This window comes from Parasteatoda tepidariorum, chromosome 10, assembly GCF_043381705.1.
Source record: "Parasteatoda tepidariorum isolate YZ-2023 chromosome 10, CAS_Ptep_4.0, whole genome shotgun sequence".
Classification (NCBI taxonomy): Eukaryota; Metazoa; Arthropoda; class Arachnida; order Araneae; family Theridiidae; genus Parasteatoda; species Parasteatoda tepidariorum.
The window spans coordinates 67,893,745-67,918,522 of record NC_092213.1 but is presented as its reverse complement, the minus strand read 5'-3'; the positions used below and the strand labels follow the sequence as shown (position 1 = coordinate 67,918,522).

General features: G+C 30.4%; 1 protein-coding gene across 7 annotated transcripts in view; it reads left to right on the top strand.

Annotated features, from left to right (window-relative positions):
• Nucleotides 1-13,636, top strand: part of LOC107440173 (ubiquitin-associated protein-like lingerer) — a 39,037-nt gene extending 25,401 nt beyond the window's left edge. For 2 of the 7 annotated variants that reach the window (XM_016053015.4, XM_016053016.4), the window contains exons 16-26: nucleotides 153-355; nucleotides 1,995-2,178; nucleotides 2,252-2,343; nucleotides 2,438-2,503; nucleotides 2,744-2,809; nucleotides 3,771-3,849; nucleotides 5,584-5,780; nucleotides 7,261-7,348; nucleotides 9,208-9,291; nucleotides 9,902-9,969; nucleotides 11,885-13,636. In XM_016053015.4, the coding sequence (XP_015908501.1) occupies nucleotides 153-355; nucleotides 1,995-2,178; nucleotides 2,252-2,343; nucleotides 2,438-2,503; nucleotides 2,744-2,809; nucleotides 3,771-3,849; nucleotides 5,584-5,780; nucleotides 7,261-7,348; nucleotides 9,208-9,291; nucleotides 9,902-9,969; nucleotides 11,885-12,169 (1,412 nt within the window). In that variant the 3' untranslated portion in view covers nucleotides 12,170-13,636. The remainder of the gene's footprint in view (nucleotides 1-152; nucleotides 356-1,994; nucleotides 2,179-2,251; nucleotides 2,344-2,437; nucleotides 2,504-2,743; nucleotides 2,810-3,770; nucleotides 3,850-5,583; nucleotides 5,781-7,260; nucleotides 7,349-9,207; nucleotides 9,292-9,901; nucleotides 9,970-11,884) is intronic. The other 5 variants (XM_016053019.4, XM_071186211.1, XM_016053018.4 and 2 more) reach the window with 3 other exon arrangements.
• The last annotated feature ends 11,142 nt before the right edge of the window (nucleotides 13,637-24,778 follow it).

The following is a 24,778-nucleotide window of genomic DNA, read 5'->3' as shown; positions in this document are numbered from 1 at the left end:
TATTGTTTAATTTATTAAAAAATACATAAACCTTTTTAAAAATGTTATTTGCGAGTAATTTTTAAAAATCTTTTTTTCTTATTCCTTAACTAATAGATTTATATTTTAATTAAATTTATTGCTTAAAATGTTCCCACAATTTTTGCTCTTAGGTTATAGTTCCCATTCATCTTCTTATGGAACAAATAATAGCAGTTATAATAGTCAACAAAGTGTATACAGTGGTGCAGTGACTACAGCTGCTCAGTCTGGTTCTATGATCTCTACTTCTGTATCCAATTCTAAATTATCTAATTCTCTTAACCACAGTGTGAAAGAATCATCCCTCCTAGAATCCCAACACAATTCATCTCAAGTAAGTAAAATTTTTTCAATGAAACTCATATTGCTTTTTAAATATTTATTAATAAATTTTCAGTTTTTTTCAAAAGTGAAGTTGAAGGATTAGATTTAAAAATAAATTTGGTGGCGAACATTCATTTTTGATAATTTTGTTGTGAAAAAAAGTCATTACAGTGTAATTCCTTCAAAACATGCAGATAATAATTTTTTATTATTTTGATTGAAGTAAAATTTGTTCTGGGATGAGATTTTTCTTCCAGATAAAACTGAATCGAAGTAACATTTATTTTTTAAGTATTGCTACCAACTTGCATGGTTTTAGGAAAGGGTTTTATGACAAGGTGCATACCCTCCAACTGCTACGGAATTTCTGTAGTTTCAGAAATCTTCTTTTCAGACGGTAGCAAAATTAATGTCTTAATATTTAAAAAAATTAATTTTAGCGTAACTTGTCCACTATTACTTATAAAAGTGCAGGCCATATGGCTAGATTCTTAAGTTCTGATAAAAGTTTTATGAGAGATCCATTTGCTTTAAAAATTTCTACTTTGGTTCGCTACCTACCACTAGAAAGAATTATTTTCAAAATCCTCATAAGTTGGAGGGTATGCAAGGTGGTACAATATTTGAGGTATATATTTTTAGAATTCCAGCTAATTAAATTCGATTATACTTAAAAGCATAATTTCGTTCCTAATATAACTCGTCTGCAGGTTAGATTTAGTGATTTGTTGTGAGTAGAAAAACAATTTAACCTTTAAGATTCTGATTTATGTATTAAAATATATATGTTACCAATAAGAAAGTTTTCTCAGTGATTATGCAAGTTGCAACCAGTTAAAAATATTATAAGAATAATTTAAATAAAGTTAAACTTCAGAAGCTCTTTACATGTACTTTTTTAAAGAAATAACTCTTTTTTTATAATATTTTTTATTTATTTCTATTCGAATTATTTTTAATGTGATTGTTATAATAATCTATTTTTATGGTAATAATTTATTTTTTAATATATTTTATTTGTGTTGATTTTATTTTATAAATAGATAAATACACTTGTATTAGATAAATGTTTACTAATATAATTTTAGTTTAGTGCCTATTTTGTTGTAGTAAAATGCAATGTAAACCAGTGTGCTGAAAAATGTCCTTACTGTTGACACTTTTTTTTATTAATATTACTGTATTTATTTGTGATTTTACATATTTTGTTTTTTACATCTGACATGAAATAAATATATTTGAAGTTAATGCTATTTATTGCATTAGACTAAAAATGTAATTATGAATTATTTGATTACATTTTTCTTCTCTTGGGTTGGGAGAATCTAGTTTCTCCAAAGGCAGTCTTTTTCATTGTGAAAAAAACATTACCATCCATGTGTATCAAAGCATATTTTTGGTACTAATTGTGTTTTCATGCAAAACATAACTAGTCTGGCTTCATGGGCATTATAGTTTACTTTAGAACTTAAATTAGCCTAATTTAGATGTCTAACCCCTTCTTCTATCCAGATACAATGAAGTTATAAAAGCATCTTTAGAGATAGTAAAAATAAAAAAGGCTTCATTCTTAAGATGTATTCTCACTTAATTTATCTAAATTTTGTGAAAAATATTTAATCCAATATATTTTGTTTTATGATTTGCAGCACTCTTACGAAGTTCCAAGTACGACAACTAGTTCAAGTGTCTTATCTGTGAGCAGTTTGGCACAAACGTCGGCTACGAATCATTCGGTACAAAATTCTTCGAATATGAACTCTGTCTTGGGTCTTGTTTCAACATCATCTTCAACCACCACAACATCAGTGCTCAAGAACTCTCTCTCTGCAAGTAAGTGCTATTTTTAATTTTTTAGTTTGTATTTTTTTGTTTTATGTTCTTAAATTGATTTTAATATCTTCAGCAGGTAAAGCAGTACCAAATATTCCACAAAATATGCCAGCTGCAATGTTGGGTCATCAGTATGTTATGGGGCAGGCCAGTTTGCCATTCTACGTAAGAAATTTTTGATTTTCACTCTGATTTATTTTGTATTCTGTAATAAATTTGAAATTATGAAGAAATGCTTTATTTCATACCTTATTTACAGGGTTTGCAACAGCCCATCTACAGTTATGAAGATGTGCAAGTATTACAATCCAAACTCTCATCCATGGTAAGCATTAATTGTATACCTTTATTCTTACGGACTTTTTTTTTAATCCTCTAAGAAAATTAAATACTTTTTTTTTATAGCAAACATTTTACTACACACTTACCCTATCACCTTGGCTTTCTCTTTACACAATTTATTTAATTTTCACCACCCTGTGTGCAATAACTTTTGACACTTGGGGGAAAAAACACAGTAGACTTTACAATGTATGTTCTTCATGATTTGTTTCTCTCTTTGAAGGGTTTACAGTCGCCTGTCTATAGTTATGAAGACATGCAGATGTTGCAGTCGAAGCTATCCACTTTGGTATGTGACAAATTGTAGCCTGTTTTCATCATCATCATCATTAATATTGTGGCTGCCCATCATCTGCTTTTCACACACTACATATTAGTCTGATCATCTCAAATGGCTTTTTTTATTTCCTCCCATTTTGTAATGTCGCTTTCTCATACCTTCACTTGTAACATCATTCAACCTTGACCCTTAGCATCTATAACCTATCTCGTTTTTGTTCATCCAATTAGTCTTTGTGTTCTATGATTTTTTTTTTCTTAAAAGATAATAGTAATTGCACTATGAGCCATTCATTCATCACCAAGCTTCATGAGATAGTTATAATTTTCATAGACTTACTACTCTACTCATCATTTTGTATGTTGGATGTGTTTTTGATTGAGAATGATTGTAGTAAAATTGTTTTGTCTGTGACCTTCACTTTAGATCATATTTTTAACCTTGTTTTGACTAACATTTGACCAAGATTGGATGTGACTTTGACGATGAATGACTATAAACATTGCTTTTTAAAATTTTCTTGCTTTGTAGTAGGGAATATTTTAACCTTGTTTTTGAGATAACCACAATTGTATGCCTCTTTAACCTGGAATCACTGTAGAAAATGCCTTAAGCTTTCTTTTTTTTAACTGATTAGAAATTTAAAGTAACTTCAACTCTTTCAAAATATATAACTAATTTATTTTTTCATAAAAAAAAAACTTTTGGACTCAGCTTCTCATTAAGCGTCTTTATGTTATATTTTCTAAAGTAACGTCATCACTGTTTTTATGTTGAAGTGAAAAACTTACAAGATTCCTTCTAACCAATGTTGTGCTTAATTTTCATTTTGATTGTGTTTCAATCTGGTTTTGAGTGAAAGTTCATTTGTGACTGATAGGCATAATTTAACTTTTGAGCACTTCAAACTCTTAGGAGTAATGTTTTTGTGTAAAAAGTGTACTTGTTAAGTTTACGTTTATTTTTATAGGGCTACTATGATATGCAGTTTCAAGCTCCTACAAGCATGACTGGGCGGGATCCAGGCATGACCAGTGTAGCTTATACAGGTACTATGATATAATTATTTAATTCTTATGTATGTGTCTTTCAGTTGATTTTTCTTATGGAAAAATAAAATCCTATTACTAAATGTGTAATTTTAGGGAAAACTACATTTATGATGTAGCCATAAGAAATTTTAAATACCTAAAAATTAAATCTGGCAAATTTAAAATAGGTCAAGAAATATTAATATGTATTTTTAAAAAAATCCTAGTAGAGGTACACTTTGCTTAATTCTAAATCAGCTATCAAATCTGATTCTATTTGAAATGACATTTATTTAATATTAATTAGCAGACAAATTGTCTTTAAACAGAATAAAGGGCTTCTTTTAAAATTAAATTTATAAAATTATCTAATCATTGAACAAATTCTATTTTTAGTTCATTCCATAAAGTTATTTGCGTTTTCTTGAACTAATGTTTATGAATCAGGTGTACAATTAGCTCTTCATCTTTAGCGTTGCATTCATTTCATCAACACAGCTCTTTGATAATCGATGCATGTTAATTTTTCTCTGTACAGAAAAAGGTACAGTTTTTTATTGGTTAACAACATGGGGACCTAACTGCATAAGTATTGTTAAATAATGAAGTAAATCTCATTGATTGTGATCAGTTAAAACTTTTCTGTAATTTTCAGTCTTTTATTAATTTTTTTTTATTTAGAACTTTCTTATTTTAAAGTGTATATAACTATATAAAATAATGGAAATAGTATTAGGGGATATTGAGTTGGTATTTTATATTTTTTTTAAACTTGCTGCTTTAATTTTAATTGAAATTTTGTAATGGAAGCTGAACTTTCATTTGAAAACCGAGATGGAAGAAAGGTTTATGTTTATAAAAACTAATTTTGAAAGAAAAAGAATTTGCCCGCAGGCAGGTAATTTTTCTCCGCAGTATGGCTAATCTTCATCATATAAAAACTTTCGGAAAAAGCTGTTTATCACATTATTGATTTGTGAAAACTTAGTTATCCTGAAAGTGCGACAGATGGTGGCCCAATCGTTATTTTTGGAAGTTGTCTTTAAATATTGACAATTATGAAGCATCAAATTTGAAAAAATTTTATTTGAAAAGCAATCATATCATGGGGAAAAGTATTAAATCAGCTCAACGATAGCAGCAACAACAATTGAGTGCAAAGCAAGTACGGGTTTAAAATTCTTTGAAAAATCCTTCCTTTCAGAGATCTGATGAAATAGCATTAGAAGTTGTGTGCTCTGGATATAAAATAACTCTGTTAGTGGTTGAGCCTGCATCAGCTGACACAGTGAAGTTTTACAATAAAAACTAAAGAAATGCTGCACCTCCCATAAAAGAGAAAGAAGTTAAAACTAATAGCTAAACTAAATATATTTCAAAGAAAATTATAAGATCTGATGAAGTAACATCAAATGTTGTGTGCCCTGAAAATAAAGTAGCTCTACTGAGTGTTGAACTTCCATTATCTGACACAGGAGTGTTAAAATAGAAGTCCTGTCATCCTTCTAAGTGTACCAAAATGAACCAAGAAAAACCTCTTCACGTGGTTTAATATAATTCTGTATGATGCAAAAATCCTTTTATTTCCCGCACCTATGAAATTTTTTAATTTTGTTATAGTTAGCCTAAAATTTATATTATTTCGTAAAATGTGCTGGATTCGCCTTATTCATGTTGACAAGAATGGTTTTAAATACTTGTTTTAGCTGACATAATTTGTTTTTTCAAATATTTTTTTTATTTATTTTGCAGCTGATGGTAAATACAGTAGAGCAGAAACTGATGCCTCAACAGTAGCTACAACATTATCTCAAGGTCAGGCAAGCACTCAGGCTCATGGACAAGCTTTCTTAAATCCTGCTGCTGCTCTGCCGCCTGGTTATGGTTATTACTTTGCTGGGGGCATGATGGGAGGTATTCATCACTATGCGGCACCCCCCATCTTCCCAGTGAGTTCAATTTTGAAATCAAGTTTTAATCACTTAGATAATCTTTACTACCCGGAATGCATCCACTGTTACCAAAGTTTCTACCAGGAAAGCACATGATACATGTGTACCCATTGAAGTTCATAATAGGAGTATTTGTCAAAACTGTATAGCATATGATTAGAGATTTTGTAACACCTACCTGAGTTTAAGCTAAAGTTATCAAATTGTAAAAAAGAATAAAATGTAGTTTTATTTTATTGTTTAAGTTTCTTTTGTTTTTGTTTGGTTCCTATGTTTCGTTCCATTTGCATGTGGGATTTTTTTTAGTCTGTTTTTAATATTACACATTTCAGTCAAGTTACTTTATAGCTGAAAGTTTTTAAAGAAAAAATTATCCTTTGTCTCACTGTGGACACAGGCATTGATTCTATCCTCTGACAAGGCATGGTTGACTCAACCTTTCAATGGGTCGATAAATTGAGTAGCTGAGCATTAAGCATGTTTGGAGGCTTCATTTGGCTGGCCATCCAACCTAAGCATCTGCTCCTTCATGCCAGAACCCTAGGTCAAGAAAACGGATAGACACAGCAATCTTGGCCCTTAGTGAGCTGTTGTACCACTGAGTTTTAAAGTTATCAAATTGTAACAGAAAAGTAACATTTATTCTGGTTTTAATGTTTAGGTTTTTATTTTGTAAATTAAATAGCTGAAAACATTTTATGCAGATTATTAATTTATTTATAGTTAAAGGAAACGGACCCTACGGTTTAATTCAATTATATGCATCATTGAAATGTAAAACTTAGGTAAAGTTTCAAATAAAAGATAGTGTTTGTTTTGTGCTAAATATTAATTGGGTAAAACAATCTGAAAGCTTTTGTTTGTTTATTTGTATTTCATTCATATTGGTTTGCTATATTCACTTATCCAGATTTCAGGTGTATTTGTTACTCTGCCATGTAGATATAGTTTTCTGTACATCATTTTTTTTCAATTGTTTAGCGTTTATGTCTAAAGATTGTTCCTTACATTGAGTGAGTGGTTCTTATGTTTATGCTTAACAAAATTTTGTGTGCTGCGCTTCAAATTTCTTAACTTTTGAAATTAAAGGATTTTTTCATGTCACAATAGCATTTATTTCAACACACTAGTATTTCTTAAAAGCCTGTTAATTTTATTGAAATTTCGTTGTGCAACAGCTATGATTAATAATTCATTAAAATTAAAAATTTTAATTTTTCCCTTAATAATATTACAAAATTATTTACGACTTTGTTTAATTTTATTAATATATAAATATACTTTTTTATTCTACAGAAAAAACTAATTTTAAAGACTATCATTTCACAAGAAAGACTAAATAATACATGTTGTCTGCAGTTGTAGTTGGAATAAAACAATATTTTAAGCTCCCTATAAAGTCAACGGCTTTATGATCTTGCGAACATGTTAGGGAATTTATATTTCTTTGTCATTTTGTTTGCCTATTCCATTCTAGGTTCCTCCTGCGACTAACACCCATGGAGCAACCACTAATTCTCAATTTCAGAAAGCTAATGCGTATGGATCACACTCCTACAGTTCAGGTTGGTTCATTTATAACAGTGTTTTTATAATGCATATGTTAAATTAATACAATCTAACCATGTTATGGTAAAGAACTAATCCCACTATTATATAAGTATTTCAGGGTATGTAATGTTTTTACAAGGTGCTTATTTTAGTTTTTAAAAAGCTTTTGAAGATGCTTTTTTTTTTTCATTGGGGTTTTTTAAAAATTGCTAATTTCCCCTTCAAAATAAGATTATTCTTATTTCTTTACCATGTCAATTTTCATCACGAATTACTGAATCGGGGTTTTCGAACTGAAATTCATTCAACTGTAATCCATTTTGGTTTGCTAAATGAAAGCACCAATTGTTTTACATATTTGATGTAACACTTGCAAATTCGCTTACTCTGAACAGGATTTGGTTGAAGGATTCTTGCACTCTCATTTGTAACTCTACTACATTTTGCATGAGAATCTCTATATCAGGCTTCATTTTCCACCTTTTGAAATCAAACTGAAAAATTTCTCGAATTTTCACAGTTCATGGGGACTTACTAACCGTTGAAGAAATAATTTACCTGATAAATTTTATTTTTGTTGTTAATTTAATTGCTAATTAAGAGCCATTATGTTCGTCAGTTGTAAGCTAATGCCCTTCTTACACTATCCTATTTATAGATCAGTACCATAATCTTTGAACTTGACTTGGGGAACAAAAAATTATTACATATTCATGTGGATCCAGAACAGTCAGCAATGCTTCATCATCTCAAAATTTTATTCTCTTTTTTTTTTCTCCCTAATTTTAAATAAAAGAATTAATTGAGGTTTTTAAACATTGGTTCCATAGAATATCATAGATTTCTTGCAAAAATATCTATAATGATAAATAAAATCGATGTAAGCAAAATATTCGGTAAAAGTTGGATATAAAATAAACTATTGCCCGAACTATTTTCTAATTGCTTTTAAAAATTTATTTTATATTTTATTAGAGGCACATTGTGCTTGTCTTAAGTTTTATCCTTCGGTTTATGTTAAGAATTTTTTTCTGTCATAACTGTAAAGTAGTTTATTCATATTATGATTTTGTAATAGTGTGTAGGACTTCTTTCATCAAATATTTTAAAGTGTGGTTTCCTTAATTTCTTGACGAAAACACACTGAAGGTGTGTGTTAGCATTTGTGTTCAAAGGTAATTTTCCTAGCAACAGAGCAAATCAGAAACACGGGGAATATTACATTGAAATCCAAAATCTTTTAATTATTCAAGCAAAATATTTTAAGATCAGGAGTAGTTGTTGAAAATTAGATGTTCGAAATACATCAGAAATATCAAAAAAATATATTTTTATGCATACAATATAATCTATATAATACTTTGCATTAAAAATATTAAAATTTGTATTGACTAGAATTTTAATATATTTAAAAAATTAAAAAGGGAAACAAATCAAAGAATTGATATGAAATGGATTAAAAAAATATGTGCAGGGAGATCACTCTTTAAGATCATAATTATGTTATGGACCTTTTCTATCGGAAAAAAAATTACTTTTTCTTAAAGTGAAAAATAGAATTTTTGCTGGATTTCAAACCAGTACTGACTAGAAGATAAGAGATTAGAAATAATGCTTGACAAGCTATTAATATACACCTGCTGTATTTTATTTTGAGCATGGTACAATTTAGACCTTGTATACATTGGAGTATAAGCCATTTTCCGAACTGTTATGTTATTAAGTTCTCACATTAAGTGTATTTTGATAAACGTTTAACCATTCCCTTATAGCAAATTTTAAAAATTAATCAATTTTTGATAAATTTATAAATGTTTTTTTTTTCCTTCTTAACAACCAACCTTCGAATATGAACCACTTATAACTTTTCCAGGTTATGAGAGTTTGAGCCAACAGCAAGATTACTCCAAAGGTACTTATGGTGCTGCTTCTCAAAATCAGGTTAAAGGAGTGTCAGGTGAGAATTGGATTTCAAGTGAAAAATAGTTTTTTAACCTCAACATGTAAAGAGCAGTTACTTTTACTGATATTTATTTTCTATTCAAAATACTTTTAAAGAAAATAGTTCTTTATGTATACTGTAGGTGTATATAAGTTAAATATATTTGTTACAATTCACAAATAGAAATAGGCTTTAAACAAATTATTCAACAAATTAATAATGTGTAATTTAAACTAAAAGCAATGCTTAAACAGGGTGGCCTTTTTCTCTGGAAACAGAAATATTTCAAGGAATTTAAAAATACATAAAGCTTGGAATCCTCCGGATGTCCTTAATTGTAATTAAAGAAATCATTTTAAATAATGCATGAAATTTTAATGCACCAGAAAACTGGTTTTTCCTGTGTTATTTAAGTAAAGTGGTATGTGACTTGATAATTTTTGGAATTTTTTCGCAGAGATTAAACTTGCACTGAATATTGTCCTATTTCTTAAATCAGATTTCTTTTTAATACCCATCCATTACTTCTTTCATTCTTTGCAATGTTTTTCTCCCAAATAAGAGTGAAATAAAAAAATCTGTATTTTAAAGAAATATTATAAATATTTGTCACATTTTCTTACAGGATCTGGTGCTGTTCCTGATCTTTCTGGTTCAGTGTACAGCAAGGCGCATGCTGCTCAGCTTGCCAAGGTAAATCATTACTCTTTCACCTAGGTCAGTGTTTCTCAAAGTGTGGTACACGTACCTCCAGGGGTACGGGAACAGTTTAGCAGGGGTAGACGTTCTTGTGCGAAATATCTTGCAACAAACGAAAATTTCAAAAAATTTTTTTCAAAGATAAAGCTACTATGAAAATTTATGATTACGTATTTTCCTATTGGCTATTTTTTACAGAGTTAACAGTTAATAATTAATAGTGTCAACAGCCAGTTGTTATATTTAACCTTTGTGCAATTTTTGATAGTAAAAAATACATTCATTTTTTATTAGTGGTACAGAACGTTACGAAAAATTTAGAAAGGTTACGCAAAAGTCATAAGTTTGGGAAACACTGGTCTAAGTTATCAGTTCTTGTTAATTTGCATCTTTTTGGTTTGCATGAAATAAAGTGTTTAAAGTATGATACAGACTGAATAGCAGTATTTCATTTAATATTAATGTTTATACGCAATAGAGTTGGCTTTGTATCTGATAATTTATACTTAGCTCTTATATGTACTTTTAAACTTGCTACCACATGTTACATTTTGAGCTTTAAAATATTTTTTATTTAATCTGGGCACAAATTCCTTAATTATTAAACATTTCAATCTATGTCCTGATTTTTTTATGATTTTTTTCCAAATTTTTGTAGAAGTTAACAGGAGGAATAAATATTATTTATCTAAAAAAGAATTGAAGAAGTTTCAAATTCAAAAATTATTTTATGTCATGAAACAAAGTAAAGTGTGTGAAATACAATATTTATCTACTTTTAGTTTTAGAGACAATTAACCTTGATTTGATGGCATAAAAGCATTCAATGTGGGAGAATTATATGAAACAGGGCTCCCACAAGTCAGGGAGAACAGAGGAAACCTGGAATGGTCACGGAATTTTATTTTAAAGATTCGATTTAAATAATTCTAACATCTATTTCAATTATCATTCTATTACTATATGTTTTTGCTCATAAAATCTAATATTTGATATAACAAACATGAAAAAATTAAAGTTTACCGATGAAAAATAGCAAGGTATAGGTAAAATATGGTATAGATTTTCATTAAAAATTTACCTGATAAACCTGAAAAGTCATGGAATTTTTTTTCTGAAATTGAGTGGGAGCCCTGATAAAAATCTCCCCCCTTATCACAAGTGATTGGTACAAATTCTGAAAGAAATTTTTTATGCTCTATTTTTGCTCAATTTAAGTTATTCAATTTCTATTTACTATAAGTTTTTTTGCTTTATCAATTAGTTTAGGATTATCCAAAGCAAACTCTACTGGATTTTCCTGTAGACTACTGGATTTTACCAGTTTCTCCTGGTTTAATAAAAATTCTGGTTTTTTGTGCATTTTAGAATATTTATTTTAATTTAGTAAGTTTCCTAAAAAATCTATATGTAGAATTTTTACTCAGTTTATTGCTTGTTTAAATATTTTAATAAGTATTACCAATGCAGAATAAAGTGAGCCGCAATTATAAATATCGTTTGAAAATATTTTTTGTTCATTTTATTTTACTTTCGAACTCCTTTTTATTACTTAATAAAAAACATCTTTTAACTATCTTTCATGAATTAAATAGCTATTACTATTCAAAATGAGTAAGCATGATAAATAACATTTCAAGTTCATTTAATGTCAATCATAACTGGAAAATATTGCAGTTTTTTTATATTTTGATTATAAAAATACCTGAAATTCCCTCTGTGTGAAATATTTAGTAAATTATGCAACTATTATCATGAAATTTGTATTATTTTGTAAAAATCTGCTGTATTTTTTCCTATGATTATCATAGTCAGCTATGATTATCATAAATAAAAAATGTTCATCTTTGTCTGAAAAAAAATAGCGTTGTTAAAAATCTAAAATTTGTTGTTTTTTTAACTATTTTAGTCCTATGACAAGCCTGGTTTCCACACTGGCACTCCTCCTCCATTCAATTTGGCTGGCAGTCAGGCAGCGGGTCCTCTTGGTGCCTCCTCTGGCCCGTATGCCACTCAATTCATACCAGTCTTAGCCCACGGGCAGCATCACTCGACTGCTCTTCTTCACCACCATATGCAGCAGGACACAACTCAGGCTGGTGGGACTCCAGCTGCTGGACAGAGGGGACCACAAGGGCTTGGGCAACAGAAGAATAGTAACAAACAAAATTACGCCTATTGGACCAGCAATTAAGAATGGACTCTCCCTACTATTTGAGAAGAAAAGACGTAAGAAAGAAATGAACTTCTCTTGTGTATTGTAGAAAAATAAACAAAAAAAGTGGTTTTGAATTAGGTGGACACCAGAGACGTTTGTGATCTTCATAAAGACTTTCCCCCTAGATTTCCATCTGATGGCGGAACTCAAGCTCTTATATTTTCTCCCCCCCCCTTCTCATCATTACTTTATTTGGCATTTCCTGTAAAGTAGCAGATGCATATTTGCCTTTGTATTTTCTGTCTCTAAATCTTTTGCTATCCTGATTGGTATTTCCTATGGGAAAAAAATTGTTTTTAGTATTGTTTAGTTTCATTGAAGGTTTTTATTTTTTTTTCTCCCTGCCCAAAGTTTTAAATGTATATGGGCATCAAATGTTGTATGAAGAGTTTTAGATTTTTTACATTTGCCTTATTTATTAAAAAATAATAAAAATAACAAGAACTTTAATCATTGTATGTATTGTATTAACTTCGGATTTCGTCCCTTGAGCATGATATCTAGGTCTTTGTGTGGCTTCACTGTTAGGTTCGGTGTGTTTTTATGGTCACCGGTTATTGCTATGTATGTATAAAGCACACTTTTGTCTGTTTTAACCCTAAGATCCTTTTCTTTGCCACGTCCTACATATATATAACAGAATCTAGATATTTTTGTGTGACCAAACTGTTCATAGGAATTGTAAATTGTGTTGTATCGAGTACAAAATTTAAGCGTCAGTGGAATTGTAAATTTTGTGAAGTATTGATGTGTGGAGAACTTAATTTAAAATTTTTATTTTTGAGTTACTACTTTTCGATTTGTTAATCAAAATATTGATTATACTCATTAGTTACCTTAACTAAATTTAATCTTACAACTATTCTTACTGGTCATGTACAGAAATAATGACTCTGGGTAGCTTTCTAATAAAAATAACTGCTAGTGATTATAATTTTTGCTGCCCCCATTTACACATTGGACTCCCCTTCCATTGCTTAAGGAGTCTTGTTCAGAAAAAAAAAAAGCACCAGATGCTGTTTTATGAGTATCTTTCTACGTACACAATTCTCTCTCATGTTGTTCTGTGATTTTTTAGTGGTTATTGTGTATATATTCTGATGGTGGTCTTTACAAAACCCCACTTTGTATGTATCGGAGAAAAGCATTTGTATTAGGTATTGTAATTTGAATACTTCTCTCTGGTTTTGTTATAAAGCCAGTATATAAATGAATTACAAATTAAACATGATATCCTATAATTTTGTTCTACCTGTTATTATATATGTCCATGGACGTTCTAAACAGAACTTAACAGTTTTGTGCTCTTTTGTAGAACTTGAAAGTTTTTTTTTTTTCCTTTGATTATTCATTGCTTTTAAAAGAAAGATAGTTGGCTTGTAAATTGATGTATAAACTTTTATCTTAAAAGAAAGAAGAAAAAAAATTTGCCTTTCAAGTGCAGTTTTAATTGTTTTATTATAGAATTAAAGTTATACTTATTACACTCACAAGTAAACAATCTCAGTTGTTCAGCGTGCTTTGATTATGTGCCCGATTTCTCCCATTGTTAGAAGCTAAGTATTAGAGGAAATTTTTTCACTCATTTAAGACTCATTTAGTTCATGTGACTAATATTTGTAAAAGTTATGTTAAACCTGAATGTGTAAGTTTCTAGTGTAAGATAACAATTCAATGAATGTTAAGTCTTTCTGCTTTATATTTGTTCAATTTAGCCATAAAACCATGTGCAAGTCAAAACTTTCTGAACAGCTGTGATTCTTGTCAGCTATCACATCTACAAAAAGAAAAAAAAACTTATTTAAAGTTCATGGTGTTTCTAAAATAGAATTTTAATGAGAAAGGTATCTGGAGTATGGCTTACCCATTGGAATGATCTATTATATACTAATACTACTTTTAAAAATGAAATAATCTGTGAGAAAAAATAACAAACTCTTGTTTAAATATTGTAGAGTTCCATTAAAATATGTGATGACTCCGGTGATTAAAGTATTTCCAATCGAAATATCTCACTAATTATGGCAATTAAAATAAAAAAATTTATCTTGGAAAGTATAAAGGGAAATTTTTTTTTCATAATCTGACACTTTGGGTACCTTTCTTGCAAAATACCTTTTACGATTAATTTCTTGGTTTACTAGCTTACATCATGTAAATAATTCAATTTCTCTAAAGGTAATTTATTTTCTAATTAATTTTTTCAGACAATAACCTTAAAACTGGATAACATCAATATATATATATTCATACATTACCCTACAATAAAGGAAAAGATACTTTCTGTTTTCAATATTTTTTCTGAATATCTCAAGAAATACTAAGGACTATTTTGTAATTTTTCATACTTAGCAATGAAGTTTAAATGTTTCAGGAGTTTTAGGGACCGACAATTAATAGCAAAATGTTCCCTTAAGTATTTCTTTAAAAATTCAAAAAAATATCAAAAACTGAAAATGTCTCCAATATTGTGTGGTGTATATATATAAAAAACCATCCACGTGTAAAATTAGCAAATATGGTCAGCCAATATTTGAAGATCATTATTGCAGTTTATGAAGTTAATGTTACATATATGTGTGCAAAATTTGCATGAAGCCTAATAGAAATATAGATACATACATGATCAATTTTCGATTAGTTTTGATATTACGTGCATTTAAAATAGAGAAACTGCTTATTTTTTGGTGCTTATGTGACATGCATGTAATGTAACACTATCTTAAAAATTCATATAATGATCTTTAAAACTTCCTGTTCATAAGATTTTTCATGGTAAGTAAACAGTTCTTGTAGAGCTACACAGAAGTTAAAGATTTAGCACTCAGAGTCTGATATATTAAAAAGTAGGAGAAGCTTATGTATGAGTTCCCTGCATTTAAAGATTCACTAAAAAGATGGAGAAATAACATCTTGTTGAAAGAAGAAGAAAAAAGGCCTTTTATGTATACTTTTAAATCATATTTTACTACCCAATTGTCAAATTGTTTTAAAACACAAGATAATTCTTTTAATGTTTTTTTTTTAAACGAAATGATAGTTTTGAATTGTTAATATCTATAGTGCTCAATTATTAGATATATAATATTAAAACGTATTTGAAAAATAATCCTAACATTTGTTTTTGATGGCAGATCAAACAAGTTAGAAAAATAGTGTTAAGGAACAAAAATAACAAAATACAAATGAACAGAAATTTTATCAGGGAAGAAAAAATTGAAGGAATTAGCTGTCCCACTGTAGCAATAAATATTTAAGGATTTCTCAACTGCAAAATTCCAACTTTCCTGAAACCTACATTAATTTTAATGTAATTTTTTGTAGTTATATTGTTGAAGCATTTTAGAACATTAAAAAATACAGTCTAGTTATAATTTTATTAAATTAAATAACTTTCTACAATCTATTTCTATTTTTTTCCCCTATTGATTTTAAGCTGTAGAGGAAAACATGGTTGTTTCTGTTCTACAATCAAAACTTTAGTTTTATTCCTGGAGACACATTTAATAAATTTTGTCTTTCAAACTATTAGTAGACTAATTTTTCCTCAAGGGGTTTGCTTGTTCTTCAGTAAACACGGGATTCACGCTCCCGAGGTGCCCTAGTGATCTTTCCGTTCCTCTTTCCGATGGAATTGTGGAACCTCTCTTAAAATTTACTCAAAAGAGATTGAAGTTTATAGAGAAAGAAAGTATAAATAATTTCTGTACCAAAATTTCATACTTAAAACACTCTAGCAATAAAACTGAAGTTTTTTTTAAATTAATACCAAATCCAAAAAAATAGCCTGAATTTAATTATTAAAAAAAAAGTCTTTTTAGACGGTATTTTAAAACCCCACACAGGAAGTTAAAACTGTAATTTTTTTTTTTTTCGTGCCAGAGAAACATCTGGGTATCGACGCTACTGATATGCTACTACTATTCTTAGATTCACAATAAGTAGGTAGGAATCATTACTATCACACTTGTTACTTCGTGTTCTTACTGTTCTGGCTCAACTACTGTTGAGATCGGAAGACTCAGACTGTATTAAGTCCAAAATGTTCCTGAAATAGCGTAGGTTCTGTTTAAGAAACGCATTGGTTGTTTATGCAGCGCTGGTTTCGAAAGAGCTGAAATTGTCGTGACAATTGAGAAATTTGCTGAAAATTTATGAACACTGTTTTGATTTAGCTTTGGCTAGATCCCTAGTGTCATATCTCATAGTAATCAACAACTAGGTAGAATCTAGTAGACTTTCCGTTTACAGCTTTGTATACAGCCCATGCATTGATAGTAGCGAGGTTCAATATGTTATTTAAAAAAATCCGCACCTACGTAAATAAGCTTTGAAAATATATTTCCTTTTCACCTGGTCAGTCACGTCTACACCGAATTTAGTTGCATTGTAGAAAGCAATGGTAATCGGCGATTTTTTTTTTTTTGAATCATTAGTAATTTTAATAATTTGCTGAAGATTACTTAATAAAAAAAATTTTTTTTTTCAAATTTGGAATACTGCATAACGTGCGGTTCAGTGAAAAAAAAAAAAGTTTTGTTCATCGTCATGAAAGTCGCATGGAACTAAAAAAAAAATATGACAATAATTGACCGAGGTTAAGGTCTGGTACTACATGTAAAATATTACTTAGTTAAATTAATAATAGGTTTGAAAGTTTGATTTATAAGGTAGGTTATAAGTTTGAAATAAATAAGCTTTCCTTTGATTTATAAGGTAGGTTTTTTAAGTTTGAAATAAATAAGCTTTCCTTGAGCCGATTTCTTTGGAATTAAATTTTATTATAAACATAGACGACACGAACACAAAAAAACGAGAGATGTTGAATGTATACAGCATTCAGGCGTCTTGTGACGCGCAATAATTCTAATTTATCATTAATAATTACAACACTACTTACATATATCATAAACAACACTTGGCCACTCACTCCCATTGATGAAGCTCCAAAGGTACACCAGATAGAAAGAAAGCAATTTATGAATTTCCCTTTAAAGTCACTTTTTGCAACTACCTCAAATTGTCCTTCGTCCATTTAAAAGCGTTTCACTCATCAATATTTTAATAATTTTCCTTAATTATTGTAAGTTCCACATACCTTATTGTAATGACTCAAGTTCTCCTCTATGCATAAGTAAAAGGATAACAGTTTAGTCATTACCATTCTAATAATTGTTTAATATAGATTTCACTTGTCTTTTTTTGCATTTAGTTCCAAAATATGAAGCAAATTTAATCTGGGAGAAATATATTTTATGCTAGTGTTAATGACTAGAAAGGCATTCAGCAAATTCTAATACAAAAATAAGAAGCATCTGAGATTTTATATTGTTCGGACGAAAATTATTTTCTTAGTTTTTTTCAATTACACTGGGGAATTTGATATTAGATTTTTGGAAGCTACATGTTTTCTTTCAAAAGGATATTTTCAGTCTGAATCTGTTAAAGGTGAAAATTAACTTAAAACGGTTAGGTAAACAGGGAACAATGTTAAGTTTGTTTTTTCAAAAAGTAAGAGGCTATTCTTCACTACGAGAGTTAATGATAAGTTATAAGTAGGTTATTGATTAATTAAGTTAGTGTAAAAGCGCTCCTTAATTTGGTAGGTAATTGGACGCTAACCACCAAAGTTATTGTTTAAAAAAAATTGAAATAAAGAAAAGCCTTTAGAATAAAATAAATTAACAAATATGCAACTTACTTCTTGACCTATCAGATTAACTGGTAGAAGGAAGATGGGATAAGATGACTTTTGGGTCAGTGTCGCTCACTTGCTGACAGGCGTAAAACTTTTTCTAGCAATAACTCGCATACATAAAAGTACAATTTAAACAGAAATATTACCTAGAAGAGGGTACAATAAATAAACAACTTACTTCTGACTTTGGCCAGTCAGGAAGTGTGGATGCATTTCCTGTCGAAGTGCTTTCCTTAATAAACTGCTTTAATGCTAGAGTGATTTGTCAAGTCTAAGATCTCAATCATTATAAGCATATATACTTAACCATTCTCTCCAAATGCGTATTACTATTAACCACTTACGGTAACAATATGCCCACCCACATTTGAACCCTATTAGTATAGTTATCTCTAAAATATTCAACAAATGCATGGGGCCTCCCTGGCCGAGCGGTATCGCCGGTCCAAACGCTCTGTTAAGCGTGGAGGTAGCGGGTTCGAATCCGGCCGTAACCCTGGATGTGTTCTTTGTGATGTCTTACTTTGAATTGTTCTATCTGTATTTTCTACTTGACAATAACTTATAAGCCTATATATTGAGCACACAAGTCAGCAAATGTATGTAATTTCAATAAACCAACCTAATCAGCACCACTAGGTCAAAGCGCATGCCGGGGTACATCATCAGTTGATTGAGTATGCATATAAATTGCCCAGATAGCTTGACACATGTCTTTAACACTTCCTATATTTCGTCATATGGCAAGGCCATAGCAAGTTTGAATTTTATCAATTACACTATCAGTAAGGCAGTTTTTCTCCGTCACTTAGTTTCCCCCCCCGTTCAAATCGCATTTTAGCCGGCGAAGTGTTGAGCCCATACGCTTCATTACATGCCCAGTGAACTCAAGTTTCGTGACTGGATAATCATCTCCATATACATTTTGTCTTTTGGTGCTATCTAAGACTTATGAATTTCCATCCCTTAAATAAGTTGTATGATAAAGGTCATGGAGAGATAAATTTAAAAATTCTTAAAGCTCCTTCTACTTCCATTAGCCCACTAGAACCTTACAAATTTCGCTTGCAGCTACTTTCATCTTTATTTTTGTTTCTGCATCTACAATACTTTAATAAAACTTCAACATCCAACACTTTGCCAGTGTCTACACTCGTAACAGAAACAACTATTTAATGATGTATGCCTCGCTTCTGCCAGGTTCTGTCAACTGCCACTGCTACTTTATTATCATTATTATTTTCTAATTTACTTTCAATCGCAGCTTCTTTTATAGATATATCTGACACTTGCTGTACAGCTGTCAAGAGTCTCTTATTGTAAGGTGAAAATCTTGTAGGAGGTTGAGGTAAATTCATAACGGCTGAAAACCTTCTACCTGCTTCTGCACCTTTGCCAATGGAACGCATGACATATACATATCTTGTATTTATGGTTGCTATCTGACTATTTTCATGAAAACCATATGTCCTGAATTTATGTTCAAAAGAACATTCATGACATTTTAAAAGGCATGACAAAGCCGATCCAGAATTTGACTTCAAATTCTACAAAGTCTAGTTCAAGTCCATTATTACACATCTGTCATCGAACTACAGTTTTAAATATATCTACAAATATATTCATATCCACCAGTCTAATTATTAATCCATTGTCTTTTTGGGATAACAGAAAAGAATCATCCAAATTTGGTACTTGGAGTTCTCTTTCAGGATAGGATACAGAGCTCATTTGGCTGCAATTTGTTTTTTATCTTTCTAAAGTAATATTTAAAAGTTAGGGGTTTACCCATGATGACAGCTAGGTACGTAGCCTTCGTATCCCATTTATATGAAAAGTCATTATCCATGATGACATCTTTCTTATAATTCTTTTCCTGGTGAATACCACTGCCTGGGTTTTATCAAGATTGAGGGCTAATTTCCATTTATCACAGTAGTATTCTAAAATGTTGAGTAAGTGGTATTCAATGCTCCTGTTGACACCACTTAAGTACTTGCTTTGGGTGGCGATGGCCGTATTGTCGGGATGTGGTATAGTAAGGATACCGTTACTTAGTCTAAGCCTACGCTTTGTATTCTTTTTTCTGGAATAAAATCGTTGCTTACGTATCTTCTTATGGACTGGTTCACTACTACTACCTAAAGTTTCAAATTTAAATGACTCTATTATGTTTATGTTCAAATAATGCAGAGTAAGAATTATCTAAATCTTTAAACAACTTTTTTAATTTTCTGCAATTATCCTCAGAATTACACGAATCACCATAAGATGTAAACTTCGCTACATATCACATAAGATGCTCTTTCATTGCATCGATATTTCTATATTTTGTAGAAGTGGTCACTTGACATAAATGAGCATTAATTTCCTTACCTTCATGCTGACTCACTCGGAGAAACTACTATCAACACTAGGTTTATATAAATTGTTGAAACGTTTCTAAACCAGCTGATTATGTTTACACATGTTTAATTTGATCAAATTATTAAGACATGTACAATTAAAATTGTGTAAACAAACCTTACTTTCTTGACAAGTCAATCTTCATATAGACAAATTTCATGCCTAACTACTTCATAAACATTTCCGCACACTGAACTTGATTCTGACCAAACATTAGGGTCTTCATCGGGATTAACCTTGCCTGTGCCTATTGCTAGATTCAGACATTTTCGAAGACACCCCTATGTATAAGCCCATGTAAATGCTTATCACTAACAGACTGCATTCATTCGTATGCATTCGCTTCTAATGCATATTTATATTAACTCCTAACCACTTACGATAACAATATGCTAACATTTGAACCCTATTAGAATAGTTATCTCTAAAATATTCTGCGAACCTTCGAGTTTCTTCCCTCTGTGAAAACAGCACAACTACTTACATCTCAAATGTGTGAGGGTCACTTTCTTCACATCAGAATCTTATAGACTTCAGCCTGGACAACAGGATCAGAAATAAACTCAGATATCTTACGGCGCCAACTTCTGTCAACGTGCCAAGAGCATAACAGCTTATTTTCTGGTTTACCAAATACTGAACACCAAGCATTATAAAATGCATTAGCATCATCAGACATAAAGATAGAAAGCTTAACCTCTGCATCCTGAACGGCTTTAAATGCAACACTGAAAGCTATTTCATCTTGCCTATCGTCTAGCACACATAACATAGACAAATCAATGTTATATTCGTCTATTCCATGAGTGAAATCACAACAAAGTACATTACCTCCCTAACTTTGAAGCATATTTTTTTGAGCTTCATTCATAAGAACTAACAAAAAAATCTTTCTTTTCTAAACAACTAGACTTATCACTTACATCTTGGAGATTTTGTATTTCAACAAAGACCCAAGACCTTCTCCAGTAGAATTTACACTATCTGCATCATAACATCTAAACCTGCTTCTATAGCCTGTATGTCTGTCCTGCGCAACAAATGCAACTTAGAATGTTTATTTCCAACAGAATCACTTATCTCATCCAAAATATCTTCGACTGACTTTTTATTAGCTAACTCGAAAGCAATATTCAAGCGTTCCTGCTCAGACAAACGAAGTCTACCTAAGTCAAAAGAAAAGTTACAAAGTTCCATTTATCTTATTGTTACCCATTTCTTTACAAAACTGCTTACCTTTGCCTTTCGGAGCATACACACCAGAACGATAACAATAATAGTGATCATAAACCACACCATTATGCTCTTTACTCCCACAATTCTTAACAAATGAAGAAATAGTCTTTTGTTCAACCTCACCTTTCCAAGCAACAAGAGAACCAAAATATAAATGTTCCTTGTATATCAACACTTCATGCGCTGCCTTTCTTAATCTAATCTAGAGTTGAACAAACACTCACAACTAACACATTTAATTTCTCTTTTATCAATTTCTTTTTCTTGCATTTATCTTTAACATGAGATGAGGTATTGGAATTTTTTTTTTATAGAAAAGTTCTTCTATATTTAATAAAAATCCGAACTTCGAATCTATGTCTTAAAGCATAACTAATCTCTCGTCCATCTCCTGGTTCAACCGATCTAGAGCGTTTTATCTTAGGACCGTCGTTGAGCAGCCGACCCAAATTTTGAGTTTTCGGCAATTGCGCTGTCTCGATGAAGAGCATTTTTCATTACACTACCTATCTCTTTTATGGTTAAACTAGCTTTCTCCTGCCATTCTTCGAATGCGTCTTTGCAACTTGTCGATAAGAACGTTGCATTCTCATTTATTTTTTCTAAAGCCGATGAAACTAATTTCGTTTGGGAAAAATAACTATACGGGGCTTTTAAATCTAAAGCAGCTTTGTGAAAATTAATTTTTGTATCTTATAGCCTCTTTTGTTTTCGATCTATCCTTATTGGAAATAATTTCTGGTCGGGAACCGGTGCTTCATAAGCCAGTACCAAATTCGTACCGGTACTGGACCGAGTATCATATCCAATACTTTGCCCAATAGTCTTAAATTTTTTTCCTTCTGTTTTAATAAATCCATTATTTGATCAGAGAGCATTTTCCTAACTGCAGCAGCGGAAGACAGCTTGATTGCTTCCTCCTCTTCTTTATTCAGATGGTCTAAGATCCAATCCAGAAACACGAAAATAATGTGTCAAATCCCAATCGTCAAATAGATCCGGAAGCAAGGCTGCGATGTATAACTTTTAATCATTTTAACAGCTGTAGTCTAGGCGTTAATACAAAATGATTTCTTGCAACAAGCTAAAGAAAATAAGATGAAAAGTACTATTTATAAACATTAATTTTTGTGTTGGAAATGGTACAAAAAATAGGTAAATGAGAACTAAATTAGATAAATACAAGAAACATAGGGGTTTTTTAATCCTTGGATTGCATTATAATAAACGATAGTTACATGCAAAAAATAGTCTTTAATAACTATGAAACGAGATTGATAAGAAGAGAACTGCAAGTCATGTCTTGAGAAATGTATTTTATATAAGAATATTTAAAACTAAACTAACTTTGCCCCAATGCCACTCTTTTTATATCACCAGCAGGCCGAACCTGTTAAACTCCTTTTTAATAAGGATGCTTGTAAGAACTATCCGAAATCACAATAAAGTTTAAAAAAAAGTCGTAGGTCAATAATCTACCACAACAGTTCCCAATTTTATTTGGCTATAGAACCCTCCGAGACTTAACGACAGTAAACATACTAATCAACGACAAACTATTTATTATCAGAAATTTCATCAATTATTTTGAAAATTGTTAATAAATAATGAATTTTTTTCATTGTATCGTTTCATCAACGCTAGTCTTAAATTTGGTCTTATGTCAGATAGTTGAATTTACAGATTTGGAGCCCGCATCTAATCTTGATTTGATTAAGTTAGTGCATAAATTAAATATAGATGACGAATTGCGAGTTTCGTTGAAATAAAAACTAAGAAAAAAAATAAAGGTTGAAAATATTTATTAGCGTAACACGGTTCTTTATTCTTCAATTATAAATTTTTAATCGAAGCAAAACACTAATGCATATTTTCATTAATGTGTTTGGCTGCCAGTGGAAGTGACTTGTAACGCTTAGTTCAAAAAGCCTTGGCCCATGACTTTTTCAAATTTTCTCACCTCCTTTTTGAGCTTGAGAAAAGTGCATAGATATCCGTATCATATCTTGACCCACGAAATGTTGTAGTTTCATTTCTAATGGCAAGGCAATACAAAAAAATAATTAAAACATATTCAGAGTAGAACAGATGACACGAAAGAAATTGAACGAAGTCATTGCCTCATTAAAAGTTCTCTTGCACACCAATACAGTGTCGACTCAGAGTCGCCATGGAGTGATGAGCAACGGGGGAGGTGGTCTCTATACATAGGCTCTGCCAAATTACAAAGGGGGCAATTTGGATGGTGAAAAATCTCAATGCTATGGAGATGTTCTCCTAAACAGTCATGTCTGGTTAAGGGAACAGGGTAGTCCTCGTTAACGCAAATTACGTAAAACCAGGACTTTTGGTAAAATAGCCAGGACTCCTTAAATAAACAACATATTTGCTTGAATTTTTCAGTGAATATATGACACAATACTAAAGGAAGGAGTGAATTGGTACAGTGACAGTGATATATGATAGAGGGTCAGTTAAACTATCCCATCCTTCCTTAGCAAAACTGAACAATATAAGCATTAGTTTCGAAAAGTGATTCTGGGTACGCGGTCTTTTATTTTTAAACCCATTCTTAGTTTCGTTGTGAAATATCCAGAATAGACATTCTAACTATTTATTTGTATGTAAATAGGTGTTTACAAGATAATGGGGATTACTTATATCTTACAATTAATTCGTTTCAAATTAAAACACCAAGAAGAATATAAATTTTTATTAATGTGTGTGGAATTAATGGAATTAATTAAAGTAACTTAGTTTTAATAATCGGAGCTAGAACTGCTAATTATATTGAGCTGTAAATATATGAAGAAATATAATTATAAAAATTCTGAAAAATACATAATTTATTAAAACGTAGGCAATTTATTAAGTCATAATACAGAATTGAAAAAATTATTAAAACTTATACTAATATAATAAAAAGTTATAAAAATAAAAAAATAAGAATTAATTATAAAATATGATAAAAGAAAAATCAAACGCTTTTTAAATTGCATCAAAGAAAATTTTTGTTTTGATGTATCTTTTTCAAACTTACATTCACCATCCGGGAAAATTTTATTTTCTGTAAATAAGTATAATAATTTCTCAATAAATTTTTTAATTTATTTATATTGCTTTGTAATTTTGCTGAATTACAAATTACATTGTTTTGTATTTGTCTGAGAATTTTTCTCCTTTCATTTTCAATAGTTTAAGACACATACGTATATTAGAATATGGGTGTGTGTTTGTGCAAAGGA